The sequence below is a fragment of the Patagioenas fasciata genome, chromosome 6 (genome assembly GCF_037038585.1).
Source record: "Patagioenas fasciata isolate bPatFas1 chromosome 6, bPatFas1.hap1, whole genome shotgun sequence".
Classification (NCBI taxonomy): domain Eukaryota; kingdom Metazoa; phylum Chordata; class Aves; order Columbiformes; family Columbidae; genus Patagioenas; species Patagioenas fasciata.
Genome location: NC_092525.1, coordinates 24,614,169 through 24,636,022, shown reverse-complemented (window position 1 = coordinate 24,636,022; position 21,854 = coordinate 24,614,169). Strand labels below are relative to the sequence as shown.

The 21,854-nt window shown below is 37.8% G+C and overlaps 1 protein-coding gene across 1 annotated transcript; it reads left to right on the top strand.

Moving 5' to 3' along the window:
- The first annotated feature begins 206 nt into the window (after positions 1–206).
- Positions 207–20,819, top strand: UCHL5 (ubiquitin C-terminal hydrolase L5). The gene is made up of 11 exons (XM_065842067.2): positions 207–424; positions 3,267–3,330; positions 5,080–5,185; positions 12,723–12,848; positions 12,935–12,996; positions 13,072–13,202; positions 14,750–14,813; positions 15,944–16,046; positions 16,455–16,568; positions 18,308–18,406; positions 20,206–20,819. Exons 1-11 carry the CDS (start codon positions 343–345, stop codon positions 20,248–20,250), a joined length of 996 nt encoding a protein of 331 aa, XP_065698139.1. The 5' UTR covers positions 207–342; the 3' UTR covers positions 20,251–20,819.
- Positions 20,820–21,854: the final 1,035 nt, after the last annotated feature.

The following is a 21,854-nucleotide window of genomic DNA, read 5'->3' as shown; positions in this document are numbered from 1 at the left end:
CCGCACCGCAGTGCCCGGATGGAGCGGGGCCGCTGGGCCGAGGCAGCTTCCTGCCGCGGGACAGGAGGTTTCCTCCGTCCGCCGCCCCTCAGCCACCACAGGAGCGGAGCCGCGAGGCGGAGGCACGGCCCCTCCGCGGCCGCGGCGGTGCCGCCGGCGGCAGCAACGGCTGCCCCGGATCTAGTCCCTGCCGCCGCTTCCTGCTCCCGCCCCGCCTCACCATAGAGATGACAGGCGCGGCGTGGGCCGCGGGGCCTGCCGGGAAGGGAGCGGCGTGCGTGGGCCTCGCAGCTCAGCTGGCCGGCGGCGGTCCCAGCCTGAGGGAGCGCGCGGGCCGTCGCCATGTCGGGGGGGAGCAGCGCCGGCGAGTGGTGCCTCATGGAGAGCGACCCGGGCGTCTTTACGGAGCTCATCAAGGGCTTCGGTGAGGGGGACGTGGGAGCGGGCGCTGCGGTCACGCCGCTGGGCTGGCAGGGCGGCTCTGAGGCCGCGGCCCCGCTGGCGGCTGCGGCGGGACTGCGGTTGGTCCCATGCGGGTGCCAGGCCGACCCTCCCATCGCGTCCAGTGGGGCGCTGCCCGGAGCTTAGCTGAAGGGTGCGGAGCCCCGGAAGGTTGAGCGCGACTGCGGCATGGCTGCGGCCCGGCCGGGCAAGGGGACGCGGGGCGCGACTGATGGGAGACCCAGGCCGGGGCCCGGCGAGCCCCGCCAGCCCGCGCCGATGAAGGGAGCGCACCCGCAGCGGGCGAGAGCGGCGCAGAACGAGCTCCCGTGGAAGCGGCAGTGTGGCTGTTGGGGGCGCGGGTGGGAGTGACCGTGTCTCCCGTGACTTCTGTGCGGCTGTCCCGGCCTCGGGCCGTGCTCTCAGCTCCCGATGCTCCGCGCTGTGCAACGCCGGGCAGCCCCGCAGCCGGCTCCGGGCACTGCTGGCAGCGGCCGCCTCCCGGCTGGGGAGAGCGAGACGGCCCCGAGCTCCCCGCGGGCTGCCCGCCGTGGCGCGGGCCTGCCGCTCCCAGGGCCGAGAGTGTCCGGCGGGCTGTGTAGCGGGACCCCTCCTGTGGCCCAGGACACATGTCGGCCTCTGCCAGAGAGCGGGATAAGCACGTACGGGGCAGGGGAGAACATCTGCGTTTGCAGTGGGCTGGGAGCGCGCTTGGATCGTGTGCCAGCTGAGTCAATTGCAGAGACTCCAGGAGAGGAGGAGAAGGAACTGGCTGTGACTGAGCTGAGCTGTGGTGCTCGGCAGGAGGGTGGGCAGTCTGCAAAGGACCGCTTTGGGTTATAGGACAATGGGTGTTTCAGAAAAATGGACGCAATTTGAAATTATTGTGTTCTCAGAAATTCAACTATCACGTCGATGTTGTCCTGTACTGCAGGTGAAGGGAACATAGAGCACTTATTAAAAGGTTGCTAAAACTTGATAACTCATTAAACTGTTCATAATTTTTTATGTAACTGTAACATGTTGCCATTGTGAAATATTGCACTTTGAAATTGTGTCCATCTTTTTGAAACACCCTGTATTAAATTTTATGTTGAATTGCTTTTAATATCACAGTATCACGATATCACAGTATGTTTGGGATTGGAAGGGACCTCAAAAGATCATCTAGTCCAATCCCCCTGCTGGAGCAGGAACGCCTAGGTGAGGTTGCACAGGAATGTGTCCAGGCGGGCTTTGAATGTCTCCAGGGAAGGAGACTCCACAACCTCCCTGGGTAGCCTGTTCCAGTGCTCTGTTACCCTCACTGAGAAGAAGTTCTTTCTCAAATTTAAGTGGAACCTCTTGTGTTCCAGCTTGATCCCATTGCCCCTTGTCCTATCATTGTTTGCCACTGAGAAGAGCCTGACTCCGTCCTCGTGGCACTCACCCTTTATATATTTATAAACATTAATAAGGTCACCCCTCAGTCTCTTCTTCTCCAAACTAAAGAGCCCCAGCTCCCTCAGCCTTTCTTCATAAGGGAGATGCTCCACTCCCTTAATCATCTTTGTTGCCCTACGCTGGACCCTCTCCAGCAGTTCCCTGTCCTTCTTGAACTGAGGGGCCCAGAACTGGACACAATATTCCAGATGGGGTCTCACCAGGGCGGAGTAGAGGGGAAGGAGGACCTCTCTCGATCTACTGACCACCCCCCTTGTAATACACCCAAGGATGCCATTAGCCTTCCTGGCCACAAGGGCACAGTGCTGGCTCATGGTCATCCTGCTGTCCACCAGGACCCCCAGGTCCCTTTCCCCTACACTGCTCTCTAATAGGTCATGCCCCAACCTATACTGGAACTTGGGATTGTTCCTGCCCAGATGCAGGACTCTACACTTTCCCTTGTTAAATTCCATCAGGTTATCCCCCGCCCAACTCTCCAGCCTGTCCAGGTCCCGCTGGATGGCAGCACAGCCTTCTGGCGTGTCAGCCACTCCTCCCAGCTTAGTGTCATCAGCAAACTTGCCAATAGTACACTCAATTCCCTCGTCTAAATCATTAATGAATATATTGAATAATATTGGCTCCAGTACTGACCCCTGAGGCACTCCACTAGATACTGGCCTCCAACTGGACTCCGCACCATTGACCACCACTCTCTGGCTTCTCTCTTTAAGCCAGTTTGCAACCCACGTCACTACTCTATTGTAGGGTCTAACAGCAGATAAGCCTACACAGGATTTTGGCCAAAGAAGCAATATGAAGCAAGGTTACATTGATTTATAATTTCCATCACAGCTTTTTTTCACAAGTGAAGTCCAGGCATGCTTCTCCTTTTGTATTTGTATTTAATGAGATGAATCTTCCATATACTAAGTATTTGAACTTTTGGGGATCTGTCTTATGCACACGTCTTGCTTGAGTGTAATTTTTAAAGCATTTTCAGTCTACTACTATGGGTCTTTCTCTGGAGATACCTATTTTAAGTTCTGCTTTGGACTAGCTGACTGTGTGTTTAAAAACAGTATTATTATCAGTTGAGCAAAGCACATGAGGTGACTCGAGATATCATAATGTCCTCCACTTCTATTTTAAATGCAGCTCTGTTATAAAGACATCACCACCATACACAGTAGAAATTCCTGAAATAATTCCTCTTGAACTGTCTGGTTTGGTTGGTTTGTTTTTTTTAAAGACGCATTAAAGCCTGTCAATGTACTTTTCCATAACCTGAACATACAAGTTGCGGATGCTAACCACACTTCTTCCGTGTGTTTGTCTTTCCTGGCTGCATCGCATGTAAATGGGGTAGTTGACGAGACCTGTATCTTTTCTTATTTCAGGTTGTAGAGGAGCACAAGTTGAAGAAATATGGAGCTTGGAACCGGAGAATTTTGAAAAATTGAAGTAAGGCCCTTTTCTAATCTGCATGGATTTTATTTGCCTTTGAAGTCTCTGAAAGAATGGATACTAAACTTAGGTGTTTTTTTGTGGCTTTGTTTTTGTTTGTATTTTTCCTTCAGTTTCCACAGAAGTTCATTAGGATCTTGATGTAATTGAATGTCTGGCAATTAAATTACTTGTTATTTATGCCTAGGTACTTAATCTAGCTTTTATGGTTTTTTGAAGAAGATGCTAATAGCAGCTAGAATGTGAAAATAGATTTTTAGTTATTTTGTCATTGGCTTGCTTGGATTATATCCTTTGGCAAATTATTTGACAAACTTGTGTTCCGTGTTTTGTCCTCCTTTTTCCTCATGTAACATGATATTACCTCTGTTGCCTTAAATTAATATGCTGTACTTACGTATTTTTGTAACTTGTTTTTCATGCAGAACCATTTCCATATGTGTGTGAAGTCAAATACTCGTTATAACTTGCAATGGCTGTTACATGGAACAATTCTGCCCTCATTAGGCAATACTAATTCTTTTATGATTTTGTCCATGATGTGTTGTTGTCAGTGTTCATGTACAAGATTTTAAGAGAGATGTCACCTAACCAGACCATATGCTGTTCCCGTGCAGATATCCTATGCTTGTATCATTAATCTTTCAGAAGATGCAGCAAGTAGTACAGAAGATGTAGTTTTAGAATTTTTTGTCTGACTGGCAATATTTCACAAGTGATCTGAATGACAGAAATGTTACTTGAGAACTTGGTTTATTTGCTGCCTGCACTGTGTAGTCATGTTGATACTTTATCAGGTTAGGTGTTTTGTTCACAAAGTAACAGGTTTGCTTCCTTGTGCTGTCAGAACTCTCTAGGCTGGAGTGATGGCCAGCTTCCTTTCCACACACATGTACAATATTTTAACTTAAACACTGAGAGTTAAAGAACGTAATAACACGTAGCATTTTTCAAATTCCTTCAGTGGACCCACTGTTTAAAAAGACATCTCAGACTTCTGATCGGAGCTTAGGAGAAGTTTCTTATGCAGTACAGTAGCTTGTTTACCTTTCATGCATCTTTGTGGTGATCTTACATTTAAGTTGATGAATAAGTTTTTGCTTAATTGTACCTGTAGATTTTGTAAGAATTGTTTCCTTTGCTAATAAATTTTTGTTTCATGGAAATACTAAATACAGTGCAATATGCAGTAAAAGCTGTTCACTGTGCAAGACATGCAGTCTGAAAAGCAAGACACAATTTTAGGAGAAGAGAGAACTGGATTTCTCCTACTTCTCAAAGAGAGAACTCAAAGCGTGAAGTTGGACAAAATCTCCTTTTTGAATATTTCATTTATGCCTAAAAGGATTACCAAAACTTTAGTTCCAGCCCTTATATGTGACTGACAAATGTTTGCATAGCTGTTTATTGCTAACGAATTGAAATAAATGTCGTGCAGTTGTAATAGTTACAGTAACCAGGAGAACTGGTCCTGACATACAAAAGTTACCGATTAAATGCTGATTCAGATTGGGATCATCTAGCATATATGGAAAGAAGCCTGAATTATGTTCTGTCTAATTAAAAGACCACGTCTCAAAATTTCAGTGGAAGTTCCCTATGGTTAGAAAGAAATAATTAATAGTATTACAGTACCAGCATACAGGTAAATTATAGCAGAGGTTTCTGACTTTGATGTTTTTAATCAATACAGGTGATTGTTGTTGTTGTTGAGTTTTTTTTCCCCATATCAATTTTATTTTTTAGGCCAGTACATGGGCTGATTTTCCTCTTCAAATGGCAGCCTGGAGAGGAACCAGCAGGTTCTGTTGTTCAGGATTCCAGACTGGATACAATATTTTTTGCTAAACAGGTAAGCCAAGTTCAGTATTTTTCCTGAGTTATGTTATGAAACATAGCTTTTAATACCAAAAGATAAACTAGCTTTTTGTTAATATGTACTCAAAAGTTAACATTTTACAAGATGCAATAACTTTAATAAATTCTGTGAGACTAAGAACTGTGTATTAAAAGATTATTAACAAAGCAAATCAGACAAAAATATCATCAGATATTTTACCCTTCTAAAGCTCTTGTAACTCTTCTGTGCAATAAAGAATTACTTGATAAATGTTTTCAGCATGATGAGAAAATTATTTTTTTGAAACCACTTTCAACAAATTCTAGGAAGAAATGTTTATTTTGATCTAGTTTTTATTTCTTACGTTTCTCAAGTGCTCTGCAGCTAGGGCAGTATAACTCTGGGATATTTCCCTTGAAGAGTTTGCAGACCATTTAGCGTGGAAGTTTTAAGTGTTTAAATCAGAAAGTTGAGTTTAAATGAGACATTACAGGAAAATGGTTTTTGTTAATGTAATCCACTGTGTTTTATTAACTACCAAGTAGTACTGAAATTTTGTAAAAAAAAAAAAAAAAGTAACCAGAAAGTAACCAGAATGAAAGTAGGAGTATTTAATAAAGGTTTCTAGCTCTTTTTGAGGATCTGCTTCTCAAACAGTGGTAAATGTAACAGTCCAAACAAGAAATGTAACCCTACGTGTGTTAATTCCAAAGCATTCATATCAAAGGGGAAATTTTTAGGTTTTCTATGGAGACTAACACATAGACTGATTGTTGGGTTTGGTGATTTTTGTGTTGTTTGGTTTTTGTTTGTTTGTTTTTTCCCCACAAACACAGAGGTGTTTTGTATGTAAATTTCAGGATATAAACAAGTCTCCACACACTTGTAGTTAAAAGTGTAGAAGTATTGAAAACAATGGAAACATTAGGTGTGTCTATAGCTCTCATGGCTACTCTGTACATGGGCTTCTGTTGTGCAGATAATAGTCTTTAATCTGCTGTAATCACTCTTTCATACTATTGTGGATGACTTTATTATTTTATTTTTTTTAATACTGGTTTCTTCATTCTTCCCGTGCTGCAGCGCTTGAATCCTGCCAAGCAGTGTCCACTATTCTTATGATACCATGATCAGCAGTAGATTGCCAAATGTCTTTACAGGTCTGATAGGCACTGGTTTAGGTTGTGATTTCTAAGCAATCCGACACACTGTTAATGATCAGTAGGCTGTGGCTACAGAACAGCCTTGATGCAAAGGACCTCAGGAAAAATCCTTGACATAACTCTCAAAGGGTAGTTAGTTGACAGGAGAAAATTACTCCTATATGAATCTAGAGAGGTTTTGTTTGTTAAGATGAAGGCAGATTTACATATTTCTTGTTTCTTTCCTGTGAGTAGAAGAGGTTCTTCCAGAATTGCTCTTTTTCTGAATGCTGTAAAGTTTCATAGCATTTGTCTGCTTGCTCCACTTTTTTTGCCTTTCCCCACCCCCTACCCCCCCCTCTCTTTTTGAAGCATGACTCTGTTTAAAAGCAAGTAGCTCAGAGGAACTTTGTTGAGCTTTAAGTTGGGGTTGCAGAATGTACATCAGAATATTTGGATAATGTTAGACTTGCTAATAACACCAGAAAATTAAAGGCTGACAATGCAAAGTCTTTATTTTGTAGCTTTCTTTGAAGCATTCCTATTTTAGTGTTTTCTTAAGCCTGAAACCTCTTCTTGGAGGTGTAGAACTTTCTAATCTTCCCCCTCCTTCAGCTGCTACCTTTAAGGAGGGTGTGCTGGAGTGACTCTTTATAATTCATTAATTTCGGCATGGAAGGCTGTTTCTAGAAGTGTTCATTATTCTAAAGTAGTAGTACCTAGTTATGCCACTTGATGGCATGGAATATATGTTTGCAAAGAGTTTAGAATATTTTTTTCTAGTTTTAGTATTGTCTGTTAGTGCAGTGGCTTAACATAATCAAAGCATTTGTTAAAGACATGTATATGCTTGTATTTCATGTTGGTTCAGTTTTGCCTGGACTGAGGTATTGTGACAGGACAACTACTAAAATAAATAGTCACAAAGAAATTAAAAAGTTAACAGATAAATGAGAGAAACTGGTTTTGATATTTGGGGGGGATTTTATTATACCAGTTTAGCTCTTGTGACTTTCACATTGGAGGAAGTTAGCCTTAGCTAGAGATCCAACTTGACAAGCTCTGTTTTGAGGACTGGTAGGTTTTTTTCAAGCAAATGGCTGATCTGATGGTGAGAACACGATGTCTTGGTCGTCCTCACCTGAACGCTTTTGGCTTCTCGGTTCTGTTCCTTTCTTGCAATGGCTGAGTTGTGTATTGAACTTCCATGAGCCAGTGCAGCTCATCAGCCAGCAGTTCTCTATAAATGCATGTTTTCTGGGCTGGTCTCCTGCTCCATTATGAGATGTATGTTTAGTGAGTCTGTACAGGTCAAAGCTGGTAAAAGGTGAGAGAGAACAGGAGTTTCTTCATTGTAGTGGTGAGGTTATTGCATTTCTTGAAACTGTAGTCTGTGGATGCTTCTGGGTCACCAAGGAGCACAAGGGAACACAAGGATTAATGTTAAACATTGCTATTGTAAAATAGCAACTCCTCCCAGCTATCATGCAACTAGGCTACTGTGCCTTTTTTGTTTATTTTCTCTATGCTTGTTTTAAGTCCAATTTTATGGTGGCTTTCAGGATGAAGTTTTGTTACCTTTCAGGACTCTTTTTCAGATGTTGAGACTTTTGTTGTTGTTGATCTTAATTATGAAAGTAATTAGTAAAATCACTGTATGTTCATTTGTGGGCTGGAATCCCAGAACAAATAGATTTCTTTTCTGGGTTAGCAAAATTTTAATGACATTTAAGATTACCAATCTCTTGATCTGTATCTTCAAAACCAGCATGACACTGAAGCCCTACAAATCTCAAGAAGTCTTTGACTCTGTCCTTTCCCATACAATGTCGCTTTTAAATGTTACTGTCTAAAGATATATGGTAAAATCCAGTTTACTGCAGATTAAGTTTTCAAGTGTTGTTCTGAAGCTTGTGTGAGCAAGGCTAATTAACTGTTAGTATGTAACAACAATTTAATATGGGAAGTAAATGATGCTGTTACAGCATGGCTTCATTTGTGTTCAATTTTAATTAGATTTTTCATCTTAAAAATTATTTCATAATTAGGGGAGAAGCTTTAGTTAGGCATAAAAGGCTGTAGCTCTCAAACTGTATCTATCAAAGCATCTTCAAAATTGCATTTGGAGACACAGTTTGGATGAGAAGCTTGTACAAGCTCACATTTTACTCGTGTCCACTTGCATAGCAATGTTGTAGCTGAATTCCAAATGACAACTAGATCTTGTTCAAAGTTAAATCATGAGTATGTTGGGGGGGTTGAATTTTAAATTCTGTCTAATACGCATGCATATTAAAGAATTCTTTTTTTAATGGTCACTTCTGTGTGCACTTATGTTAAATTTGGCCTCCCTGTTATGCCTAGGTATGATTTGGTCCTCTATTTGAGGCCACAGAACTCTGGATGATCTTACATACCCTTTGAGCTAGGATACCTAGGCACAATGAGGTGAGTTAAGGATACAATTTCAGCCTTAACTCTGAATTTCCTGATTTGTGTGTTGCTTAAGTAGGCCCTTGCTGTTATTTTTACACACAATGGCTACAGGATTGTACCACTCAATGTATTCAGCTATCTTCAGCACTGTTTGGAACGTCTGTATTCTGTGCTGATCACTGCAGAAGTGTCTCTTGACAAAAAAGAATGCCATTGTTGCAGACTTATGTATTAAATTATTTTAATAATCTCTTCAGGTTTTGTTACTGAAGTACTGGTATCATGACTTTGTTTTGTGCCATGTATTTATTTTATGCTGCATTGTGGTGATATAACATTAACTTCATTAATTGGAAATAAAACACATATACCTTCTGAAAGAGGATCTAAATAATACTGTTAATAACAAAACATTGGTCTTTAGTTATCCTTGTGCCCCTAATGGAAGTGTATTATATATATCCTTTTAACATTTCCAATACTTCAGTTTATTTCAAACTCAAAATTTTTGATGTTTTCAGTTTTGGTAATGTTAAGATAGACCAGATATCAGTGTTAAAGCTAAACTTGAGAGAGCACATAACTTATAAGAAGTAAAGTGAAGCTGCAACACGTTTAATCAAAGTCAGAAAGTAGTTTTCGGGAATTGAATATACGTATAGGAAGACTGTATCTTTATTCCAAAGAAATAAAATTAGATAGGGTTTTCAAACAAGAATAAGTTTCAGAACTTTATCCTAATGCTGAATTTTCCACATGGAACTTTTAAAGGCAACTGTTCTGTAACATCGGGATGCTTGGTAGGTGAACCTCAGAAATTTGCTGGTTATACTACCAATTACAGCACAGGGTTATCCACAGCTTTTTGACCAACAAAATGCATAATCTACGAGATGGAGGTTGCAAATCAAGAACTGCAAGTGCTTCAGCCTTAAGTTGATCCAGACTCACTGGGTCCTTAGGGAAAGGTACATGGTTTTGAAGTTGCATATCTTAACTGGAGAACGTGCCAGAGCAGCCTGTTCAAGTGGGTCCATTGTTTTAAGCTAAGCTTCACTTGATGTTATGGCAATATTCTCAGGTTTTTTGAGGTGATCTCAATAATGTGCATATATATCTGTGAATATCTATATATTATTGTTTTCTTTCAAAATACACCTTGTAGCTTTGCTAGCAAAATCTTTCAAATATGGTATCTGCTTTAAGTTGGAGTCCTGAATACTGATCAATCAAATATCTCACCAGGACTTCCTGGACAAAAATATACAGACAAATGTTGGATTTCTGGACAAATACAGAAAATCCTCTTAGGTTTCCTCAAGTCAAAATAAAAAAAAATCCTTCTGAGACAACCTGCATGTAATGTCATACTGTCTAAATGCAGAAAATGTTTTCTACCAACACTGAGGCACCGTAAGTAAGAGATACATTGGAAATTAAGGTAGATGGGTATTCTGACCGATTTCTCTCTTGAAGGACTCACTGCCCTGTGTGTATAACAGTGCTGGACTGGCTGGGTGCATTGATAGGGTGCTGTGCCTGTGTCACAAATGAATCTTGCAGTCATCTGCATTTGATACTGCTGTTACCCACTCCTCAATCTTTGCTCTTCCCCATGAACTACCACTAGCTGGGGACCTCCATCCATTTGGGAGTTATGTCATCCAGGAAGACCGTATTCTTACACATATCATCTGCACTTGCTTCTATTCGCCAGCTACAGGGCTGTTCTTGCTGCCTTTTCCTCACCTCCTGCCTCTCACTTTCTGAAGAGTATTTGTCATTCTGTAATGTATTTTCGTTTCAACAGCTGGGCACTACTGGTGTAAGACCTGCGTCTGCTCTGTATTGTGTTCTAGCAGTAAGACAAGATTGTTTAGCTTGGTTCTTATATATTTAAACAGACTCACACTGTAGTTAGAATACAAAAATATGTTGATGCTGAAAGGCAAATATTATATTTGAGACCACAAATTCCCTGCCAAGTTTAATTTTTCCTGCTATTTTTGCTGTTGTTTAAAGCTCCTGTATCTGGCTGGTCCAACACTGTTTCTGTGTTGATCTTGCCTTTAGGCAGAAAATGTCTCTTAATTTCCCTCTCCTTTTTTGAAGCCATTATTGGGTTAGTGGTCTGCTAGAACGGATTGTTCCATCTTGATTTTTCAGTAAAAATAGTTACCAGTTGGTGCTGTCTCTCCCTCTAATGTCCTGTATTAGTTATCATTTAACAAGTGCAGTTTGCTGTAGTGACCTTCCATTCGCTGTAATAGCACAGTTCTAATAGTTTGTCACCACAGATCTCACAGTGTACTTTGTCTGTCAGCTTAATTACAATATTTGTAACAATTGCTTCGCATTAGCCCACTCTGACCCACTTGGGATCTTCTGCTTTCATCCTAGTACTACTGTCACGACTGTCTCTGATACCATTCTTTTGTCATAGCTCAGAGAATCTTTAGTTCTTCTTCCTTTTCTATATTATAGTATTAATTCTCTCAAATTATGTCATTCTAGTAGTCCGTGGCTTGTGGGTTTTTTTGATGGATTTCCCTTCTATGTCCTTTATTTTGTAATTGTGTAAACTCTAGCCTTGTGTACCTGCAATTTGTTTAATTTGAGTTTCAGCTGCTAATATGTTCTGCATGTGTCGTTGACTACCATTGATTACCATTTAAGTCAACTAAATTGTATTTTTCTTAAATTAAGATGTGCGTTATTATTTTTTATCATCTGCAATATACAGACATAATCTGAACTGAGAATACCCTGAAGTATAGAAAATGAATATATGATGTAGTTTATAGTACTAACATAGTAGGCTTTCCTTTGTTAAGGACTAGCTTTAATTGTAAAACAGACTGGTGGTTCTTTCTCTCTCTTTTTTTTTTTTTTAATTATTTTCTCCTTTCTTGTTGGAAGTGGTTTTGCATTCAGAGCCCTGAACTAATTTTCATTTTTAATACAAAATCAACACCCTCTCTCCCAGTCCTAAGGTTTAAGTAGTGGTTTTGGTTGAAAAATAGTCTCATAGACTGAAAATACATTATTTTTCCTTCTCTATAGCTCACTGAGAAAAAACTGCTGAGACAAAGTCTTCCTTGTGTTTTAGTCTTACACCATTTGATTACTGTGCTTTTAATTAAATCTCAGATTATATTTAATAATCCTTGTAGTGTCTTTCTTTAAATACTGAAATTTAGTTTAGGTATTACTAAGCAACATTAGAGACATGGATGTAATATGAAGGGATTTGTTTATATTTTCTAAAAATGGCATATTTAACACTTAGGAGCAGTGTCATGCAGAGTAGTAAATTAAATGTTAGGTTGGAAAGGATAGGTAGATTGTAAATTAAGAAAAAAATGAAAAATCTGAAGTTTCATATGGCTTATTGTTCACAAACCATCTTTTAAAAAATCTTTGTCTTGTAGCACTTCTAAATTTTTTTTAGTTTATCCCTAGGATATTTTAATTTTTTTGTCCAATGTGGCCTTTCTATAAAGATTCCAGGTTCCATAATGAACTTTATTGAATTCTGATTATTTAAAGGACATTCTCTTTGGGGGAGGTGACTTTTTTTTTTTTAAGACCATAGGTTTAATAATGTAATTCGGCAGCTTGCTTTGAGTAGTGCTTTATTTGTTTTTTTACTGAGATCAGAGGGTTGCTATATTTCTTCTCTGTCCTTTATTAATCATTTTAGGGAGGTGGTGAGGCAGAGTGACAGTTTTGAAGTAGAATTGTGAAATAACAGTTTTATCAATGAATTGTATATGACAACCATGCAGAGCTCATTTTATTAAGTCTCCTAGAGCAAAGGCTTTTTTGTGGCTACTCAGACTAGAGTTGCTGCCTGTGAAGCTCTAATGTGAATTGGCACAGAAAGCATGTGCTTGTAATGAAAAATGTTGTCCAGCTTAAATTAAATTTTTGTCATCAGTACTGAACAAATTCTCAAAACTTTTTTCTAGGTAATTAATAATGCTTGTGCTACTCAAGCCATAGTAAGTGTGCTATTAAATTGCTCTCATCAAGATATCCATCTGGGAGAGACTTTGTCAGAATTTAAAGAATTTTCACAAAGTTTTGATGCTGCGGTAAGTGCCTACTCTTTTCTGTATTTTAAGTACCATAGTGTTATATCTATGTTGGCTTACAACTTAATTTTGTTAATTGCTTTCAGATGAAAGGTTTGGCACTAAGTAATTCAGAAGTGATTCGGCAAGTTCACAACAGTTTTGCCAGGTAACGCGTGTTTTAAATCTGGGCAAAATTTGAGCAAATTCTTTTTCATCTCAGATTTTTTTTTTTTAATTGCAGACAACAAATGTTTGAATTTGATGCAAAGTCTTCAGTAAAAGAAGAAGATGCATTTCACTTTGTAAGCTATGTTCCTGTTAATGGACGGCTATATGAACTAGATGGCTTAAGGGAAGGGCCAATTGATTTAGGTAATATTTTATATTTTTTCTGAACATCCTTCATTTTAACAGTAGCTTGTTACAACAGATCAGTTGTATACTATATGATCAAACCAAGTCATTTATGAAAATAAGGCATATCTTTAACATTCTCTTAACGTGCTATTCAAGCTCGTGCTTCTTTGCAGTCATTTATATTATTTTAGTTTTGTTGGTCTGAAAAGGAAGTTTTCTTCCTGCTTCTCTGCGTTTCTGATTATTTCTCCATTCAGTAATCAAATGAACAGGTTGTGCAATCCAGTGGGCTTCTAATACCTTAGTAGTTTTGTTGCAAGAGAGAAGTTCACATAACCCACTTCTTGTGGATATGTGCTCTCCTTACCTGAGGAAATATGGTGGTGTTTTGACCTGTCTCTAACAAAACCTGGTGAAAACTGGTAAAACTGTGTAATCTTTTAGGCTTTCCTTACAATTCTTGTGCGCAATTCCTTTTGCTAATATTTGCCCCCATGTCTTCGTTTTTGTGGTGTTTTCACTCAAGGGAATTCCTGTGTCATGTTTTCAAAGCTGTTTTGTTTCCCAGCTTGATTACAAACTATCAATTTATTTTATCATTTCTTTCTTCTGTGGGAACATGTATACAGCTGACTTCATACGCATTTTATACATTATGTGTCTGGTGTTTACACACTGGCCTCGTTCTTCTTAGATGGCAAATATTCTTCTAGTGGCTTAAAAGATAATATCTACTTTCAGCATAGTTTTCTTCTCTGTAGAATTTGTTCCTGCTTTGTGTCTTGTCATATTTCTTAACTGGTGGTATGTGTGCCATCTTATGTCTGGAAAAGCTCTACAGAGCCTTTAACGTGTCTGCACTCTCTTTGGAGTCTGGTATCATCTCAATATGCTCCAAACTCCATTTCCAGAGTGTTTTTCCAGTTTTCTTGACAGTCATATTTATTTTTAGGCTGAGTAATGACTTGCTGCTAAATCGCACCTTTAATCTGGTTAGAGAGATTGTACAGTCAGCAGACCTACCAGTAACATTACTTTTATGGTCACAAGATCATGAGTCTCTCCATTTGCTTTAAGGTCTTGAAATTGTTAAGATGACATTATCAACTTGTGTAATGACCTCTAGTTATTCTGTCATTTATCTTAAAGTTTTCTATCATATGCCCTTTAATATTTTTTATGGAACAGCTGTAATTATCCAAAGTTTTTCTTTTGCTACCTACTTTTATGTTGTCATATCAACTAGTTTCTTTTGTCATAGAAGTCTTACATAGCATACTTTTCACCCCCGTTGTTTCTTGCTATATAAAAAAGTTAGATGCTTATGCCCTTAAAAATGAGTTTTCCTCCATTGCTTTGGCCCAGTACATTATCAGAATATTGTTATTAGAAAAAGTGTCTTGCACCTCTTAAAAAAATCACCTGAGTAATTTGAGACTGGAGTTCCCAAGGAAAAACTTGTTACATACTCTGAAGTTGCTGCATAAGCCTGAATTACGCAAGTCTTGAATTTGCAATAGATTTTGCAAAAAATATTTTTTTTCTTTGTGTTTATTTTCTAGGTGCATGCAATCAAGATGACTGGATAAGTGCTGTACGGCCTGTCATAGAGAAACGTATACAAAAGTAAATGGTCATAATGATGCTTTTAAAACATAGCACTTATATATGTTTTAGAATTCCTTATTTTTAAGTTACTTCAATTAAAGGCTTTCAACTGAATTTCTAAGAAATTACTCTTACGCATAATTTTTTATGTGCATAACACTGAGTGACTTAAGAACCTATTGCCCAAGATGAGCCAAATGTGATGATAGATAAGTCTCAAATGTGCTGTGTTCCTGTATGTTTAATCAAAGCAGGTATTCGTGTAGTGAAGAGAGATCCTATTAATACTCTGAAAAAGGAAGAGCGAGATGATGAATTCTGGTAGACAACTCTGTGTCTTTGCGAGTGAAAACTAAGAGTGCTGTTAGCATAGAGAAAGTTTGGGTGTACGCGTATAATTACAAATACCAGATAATAACTATATTTATACAGCTGGTATTTAGAGACAGCAGGTTTTCCTTAGGTATGTGGCTTAGTTTAGAAATTTAAGCTAGAAAAACATGCTATAGAAGTTTTCCTACTTTGTAGCTCTGACCCCAAACTGCAGCCCCAAATGTGTTACAAGTTGATGTTATGCCATTTCTAGAAAATAATTTTCAAAGTCCTTTACTTGAAGACCTTTTTTTTTTGCTTTTGGTAAGCAAAAAATTGCCACCAAATTGCATTTGGAGAATTTAAACTCTGAAATGCCTTCTAGTCTAATTGGTGAATATTCTTTTTCACATTGTATGACGTCTCCAACTTTTTCTGAAAAGCAACAGTAATGAGAAAGTAGAAACTATTGTGTGCAACAGTCTTGCGCAAGTTTTGTTGTCAACTATATTACGTTTTGGTTTGGTTTTTAGACAGTTTCAATATTTTTTTTTAATTTATTTATTGTGACCATAGATGGGAATAGTAATATTTTGGGATAGAAACTTATTAGGAGTTATATATTGGATAGTGCTCATCTGAGGTCTGATTTTTATTTTGCGGCAAGATTGAATCTGGAGCACAACTTTAAATTAATAGATCCGTATAGGTGTGTTGTTTTTTTTTTTCCCCACAAGATTAATTCCATTGTGTTGAAATTGTGGAGAAAGTTTTTTGAGTTGTCATGTCAGTGATTAATTTTGAAAGTGATTTTTTTTTGTTTGTTTCTCATTTAGATACAGTGAAGGTGAGATAAGGTTTAACTTGATGGCTATTGTATCTGACAGAAAGATGATATATGAGCAGAGGATTGCAGAACTACAGCAGCAACTTGCAGAGGTAGGCCACGGTATTTAAGTTGCTGGGGTAGTTCTCTGATAATAGTTCTCTTTCTTTGTTTTATTATTCACTTTCTTTCCTTGCTCCAAGTGGAGCATCACTAAACAAAAAGCAGGGAAGGATTATGATGTATCTGTCTGTTTAGATCTGAGTGAGCTAGTTTGAGTGCTTGGTACAGCATGACCGTGTCATCATGGCTGTCTTGACTCATTTGCTGTAGTAGCAGAACTTTTCCTGGTACCTGAGCTAATCTGCTTATGATTAACTGCAAAAATTTCTTGAATGTTCCTGTAACTATAAGTAAAACTGAATCTATCTGTGGTAGATATAACTCTTAAGACTTACTTCAATTAAAGAAAATAAAAATGCAGTAATGTCATCCATTTAACTTTTTCTTTTGTGTGGAAGGAGGAGCCTATGGATACAGATCAAAGTAGTAATATGTTAAGTTCTATACAATCAGAAGTTGCAAAGTACCAGATGTTAATTGAAGAAGAGAACCAAAAATTAAAAAGATATAAGGTACGTAGCCTTTGCTCTTTTGATGAAACTGTTGGAAAAGTTGTTAAGAAAAAGCCAGCTTTTATATCTATGGGAGGCTGTTGCAATTAATCTGAAGGAATTGGATGGGTACTAGGAAGACAATGTTATGTAAATACATGTTGCATTCCTGAATGTGCAGGTTAGTTATCAGGTTACTTCCTTTTAGGATAAGACTTACAAGTCAGTTTGTCTCTGTAGCTCCCTTTGTTTTACCGCTTCCTTGTTTCTCACAATAAAATATTTTCTTTAGGCACAGTGAGTTCTAGAATTTGAACAAAGAACTCGCTCCGTGTGCCTCAGAAGACTGACCAGCCTTTTCTTGCTGGAGTTGCTCATTACACTACTACACATAAAAGTGGTCTATTACTAAGTAGGATTTTTTGTTTGTTTTTACTAGAAGGATTTAGATGTGTTAGTTATAATTTTTTTTTTTTTTTATACTGAGTATTCATATAAGCTCTCCCAGCTCTGGTGGTTAGTAATGAACAATGTTGATGCATCAGTTGATAATGAAAGCTAACTGGCAGATTCTGTGAACTTTGTGTATAGATCCATTCTGTGTTTGCACATTTATCTTCTAATCTGACATACAGCTACTTACATAGCTTTTAGTGCAGGTGCTTTCATGGAGTACTTGAGTTGTTCTTCTGTTATAGTTTACCTGCTCGTACTATTAATGAAAATGAGAGATGGGAAAGTTTCTCTGAGGTTATCACTTGCAGCTTTTTTTATAATTGCCTAATATTTTTAAAGGAATATTTTGAGGAAGGAAAAAAAGCTGGGTAACTTTTTTTTTTTATAATTCCTTACCCTGTTTTTCTTTGGGTACAGAAGGTGGTTAGATTAAAAATAAATTTTGAAATAAATGTACATATCAAAGGATAAAGAAATAAAATAAATGTTTTCACTAGTTTCTAGAAGGTACACACCAAGACTTCAATAATTCTAACGATAATTTCAGATATATTTCTACAGTAAATGTTTTAAGTTGTGAAGTATTACTCTGTCTCTAAAGCTTCACAGCATCAGGCTGCAATTTAAGAAACTATTAAAAAAAAAAAAAAAAAAAAAAAGCATGTGCTTTACCAAGCGTGAGAGTGAGCAAACAAATGAAATGGGGGGCAAAAAACCTTAAAGTTCCTCATTGTATGTGGGCAAATTTGTGGAAACCACTTAAAAGTCCACACTTTTTTTTACGTTGGGGTATCTGCTTGGGGTCTGTAGAGGTCATTCCTCTTGGTTGAAAACCCAATGACCTCCCTTTCTGAAGGACTGAACCATTGTAGAAGATGCAGAAGTGTTTAGTATAACACAAGTAGTTATTTGCATTACAGAAAGGTTTAAGTCTTCAGTATTGACTGAGGCCACAACTACACCAGGGACTGTAAAAATACATAGGTTGAACTGTAATTTAATTTGAGGGTAATTTAATTTGAATGTGTAATTTCGATAGTATTACTTCTCAGTGTTAAAGCATGGGGGTTTTTTGGCTACTATGACAAAACACCATTAAGAGAATTTGTACCTTAAGCAGTAAATTCATCTGATATGCACTTTCTCACAGTGTGCTCAGAATTCTGTTGCTTCAACTTTATTTTTACCTGCCTGAATTGTAAAAAATAACTACAGCTCTTGGTGGAGGGACAATCATGACAGGGAGGGGAAAAATCCCCCTTTAGACATATAATAATTCTGTTAATGCTTTTAATTTATTTTAGATTGAAAACATTAGAAGAAAACATAACTACCTGCCTTTCATCATGGAATTATTAAAGACTCTAGCAGAGCACCAACAGTTAATACCATTAGTAGAAAAAGTGAGTATTTCCAAGCTGACTTTTAGGAAACAGTATATTACTATGATTCTTCATACCTCTACTTAAATTTCAAAATGCAGTCAAATGTCTTGGAAACATAAATGGCATGAGTTTATTTAAACTGCTACATTCAGGTGTATTGCTAGACTGGAGATTTTGGGACCAACTAACTTTGCACTATTGTGCAAATAACCTAAAAAAAGTTCTAATGGTGATATAGGAAGAAGCAATTCGGTATCAGCTAAACTATCACATTACAGGGCATAAGATGCTACATGGGAAATTAAAAGTCCTGTTAAAATTGTGATGTCTAGCTCCAGTTGCTTTGTGGTAGCGTTCTCTATACTATGTTAGTATCCCTTTTTGAACTGAAGATCATTTAAATGTGTACATACACAGATAAATATGTACAAGATTGATCCCATTTGCCAACCTGGACTCTTGAGTAGTCAGCGTTTTGACTTATCTAGTTGTCGACACTAGATGGCAACCTTTGTACAGAGGTTCCGATAACTGAGGTAGCTTGAAATTTGTTCTGTTCAATTTCTCTGTTCTTATACTGATTTACTGGCTAATTGTGCTCCCCTTTTTAAGTTGTCTAGCTATTAACGTTGATTTAATATTAAGGTTTGTATTAAGGATTGTTTATTGTTGTGGATCTGTCACTTTGGCAAAGTTATTAAACTGTATGGCTAGTCACGTACTTGAATTGTAATCGGATCAGTGCTGACTTACATATCTGCTCAGGCTGCCATAGACAGTATCCCTGATTTTGAACTCACACTAAAAAAAGAATCTCTATATTATTATCATGAAAAAAGAGCTAAATATTATTTAATGAGCATATTCTTTAGCTGAATTTATTTAGGAAAGTATGTTTGCAGGCCAGGAGTTTATAAGACGGTAACTTTTGCATTCAGTTTTTAATCTTTTCCTTCTTTGGGTAACTTGTGGAGTTTTAATCCAGCTTTGTGTTAGTAGGAGTTATTTATAACACCGTCAAGCTTCTTTTACAAGTAAATTCCCAGTGGACCTGAGCAGCTGGTGGTAACAGATCTTAATTCTAAACCACTGAATTAGATCCAGTCCTGTCCAATGATAAATGGTAATGAGCAGCGGTTGGATTCAGAATGAACAAATGTTTTGGCAGAAAGATGGCTAGCACTGCATCTGAATTGTCCCCTCTTCTTGCCTAACATTTTTTTACTGAATTCGTAAGGAAGAAAATGCTGTTTTCTGCCAATTCAAGCTAGAAATTGGTACAAGGTATATGAGGATCTGTTTGTAAATATCTTGGTAGGAACTCTTTTGAGTTTTTTCCACTCTGCTCCTTTGAAAGATATAAAAAAAAAACGAAGATCTTGGTTGCTTCAGAGCTTTTAATTTGTGATAATCGGTATATCTAAACGCCATGTTTTCTTGTGTCATGAAATGTTTTCACTAGGAAGAGTTATTTCTATATTAAATGAAATTATTATGGAGGTATGAAAAGTGAAGGTTAAACTATGTTTTAAAAATAGTGTGTTTTTTTCCCCTCTCCTTTTCCCTATGGAAGTTACCTAATCTTATTGTTTTTTTTGTATTATACATTTGAACCTATTGGTATTCTTGAAAGGCTTTATATAGGAACCTAGTAAAATAGTAGTAGAGACTTCTGAAGGGTCTACTTTTTTTTTTTTCTCTCATTCTACAGTATTTTTTATTAAATGTTCAAAATCATAGTAAGTAGACATTCAGAGCTCCAAAAAGAAGACCTTTGTCTTATCAGAGCTTAACACCATCTCCCTTTTGTTTTTTAGGCAAAAGAAAAACAGAATGCCAAGAAAGTTCAGGAGGCCAAGTGAAGATGAGTTTGAAAAATACATACAATTATGTGCTTCTGAAACTATTTTCATGACAACAAATAAAACTTTTCATAAACTTTAAATTTTGTCCAGCGCACGTTTGACAATTGTAACAGTTTGTCTTGTACTGTATGCACGGGTCTAATTTTCTTCCTTCCCCTGCATCTTGTGCATGTAGTACTGCTAAATAATGTTTAGGTTCTCTTGGTCAAATTCAGTATTTAAGTCTGTCTGATTTCTGAAAGTTTTGGAAATGGACCTAAAAATGTACAAGGGAAATGTACCCATTTTGTCCCACTTGAATATATGGTAACGATACAAATGCCAGAGTTTAAGTATAAGCATGAGCTTTCTTTGCTCGTCTCTACTAACAATTACAGTATTATTGAATTGTTCAGTGACATACCCTGTGTCTTTGTTTTTATGAAGTATGTGTCTAATTTTTTTACAAAATCGAAAAGTATGAATTTAGCTGTAGAAACATTTGCAAAGACCGATGTATAATCTCAAAAGATCTGCATTGCTTTAGTAGAAAATATAATAAATATTCCCATTTTTATTTTGGCAAACTTTCTTCTGTGGTATTTTATTATTGGATAAGATTATGATGATATGTATTGGATATCACCCTTGTGACTTTAAGTATATATGCTATAAATTTGGGTTAGAAAGAAGGCATACTCTTTCAGGGTGTTAATATTTCTGGATATAAGGTAGTACCCTTCTAGAGTATGTTAAATTTAAGGTCAATTAAACAGCATTGTTCTGAAGACTTGGGAGGTAAGAAAAAAACATGCATGAAAGATTCTTGTTGATAACAACATTGTAATGGAAGATGCTTGACTTGCCTTCTGTGGACCAAGGAGAACGTCTGGGGAATGGAGCTGAAGTGGTGTCCTGCTGCCTTAGGTGTCCTCCTACGTGAAGTATGAATTGGCAGATTGTTTAGGTAAGGATAGTAGTGGGCCATTGTAACAATACGTAATATTTGAATTACTGAAACACTGTTAGTGTGTGTAAATTCATTTAGAAAACTTCCAGTTTCTTCTTAAAAGACTCAGACTAGAAAGAGAAAAAAAACAAGCAAAAGAACTTTAATTGTTTGAAAGACATTTAAAACTAGTAAAAGATGTTTGTTTTGCTTACTTTGCCTGTAGGCATACTTCACTGAACTGTCCTCAAGACACAAAAAGAGAGAACAGTACAAAAGGAGGGGGAAAAAACACGCACACAAAAAAAACCACCACCAGAAAACCACAACCTCAGAGATTGAAAATGTTTTATTGTATTCACTTACTTGTACAGAATTCTATTTTGAATGTGTTTTCTGGAGTGTTTTCTGAAATTTGCTCTAATTTTGAAAATTTCAACAAATCTTTAATGATATTTGAAATGTGAGGTTTGTCGAATTCTTATTTTTAAGCTACATGTTAAGATAATGTTCATAAATCCTTTCTGTGCTTCCCAAAACAGTTCCTGTAAGAAGCTGTTATTCTTTCCCTCCCACTACTTATGCTGTGTGTTACCTTAATACCTTACAGGGTAATATTGAAAGCCATTGTTTAGTTAACAATGAGTTACTCTTGAGTTTCCAAGATAAAAGT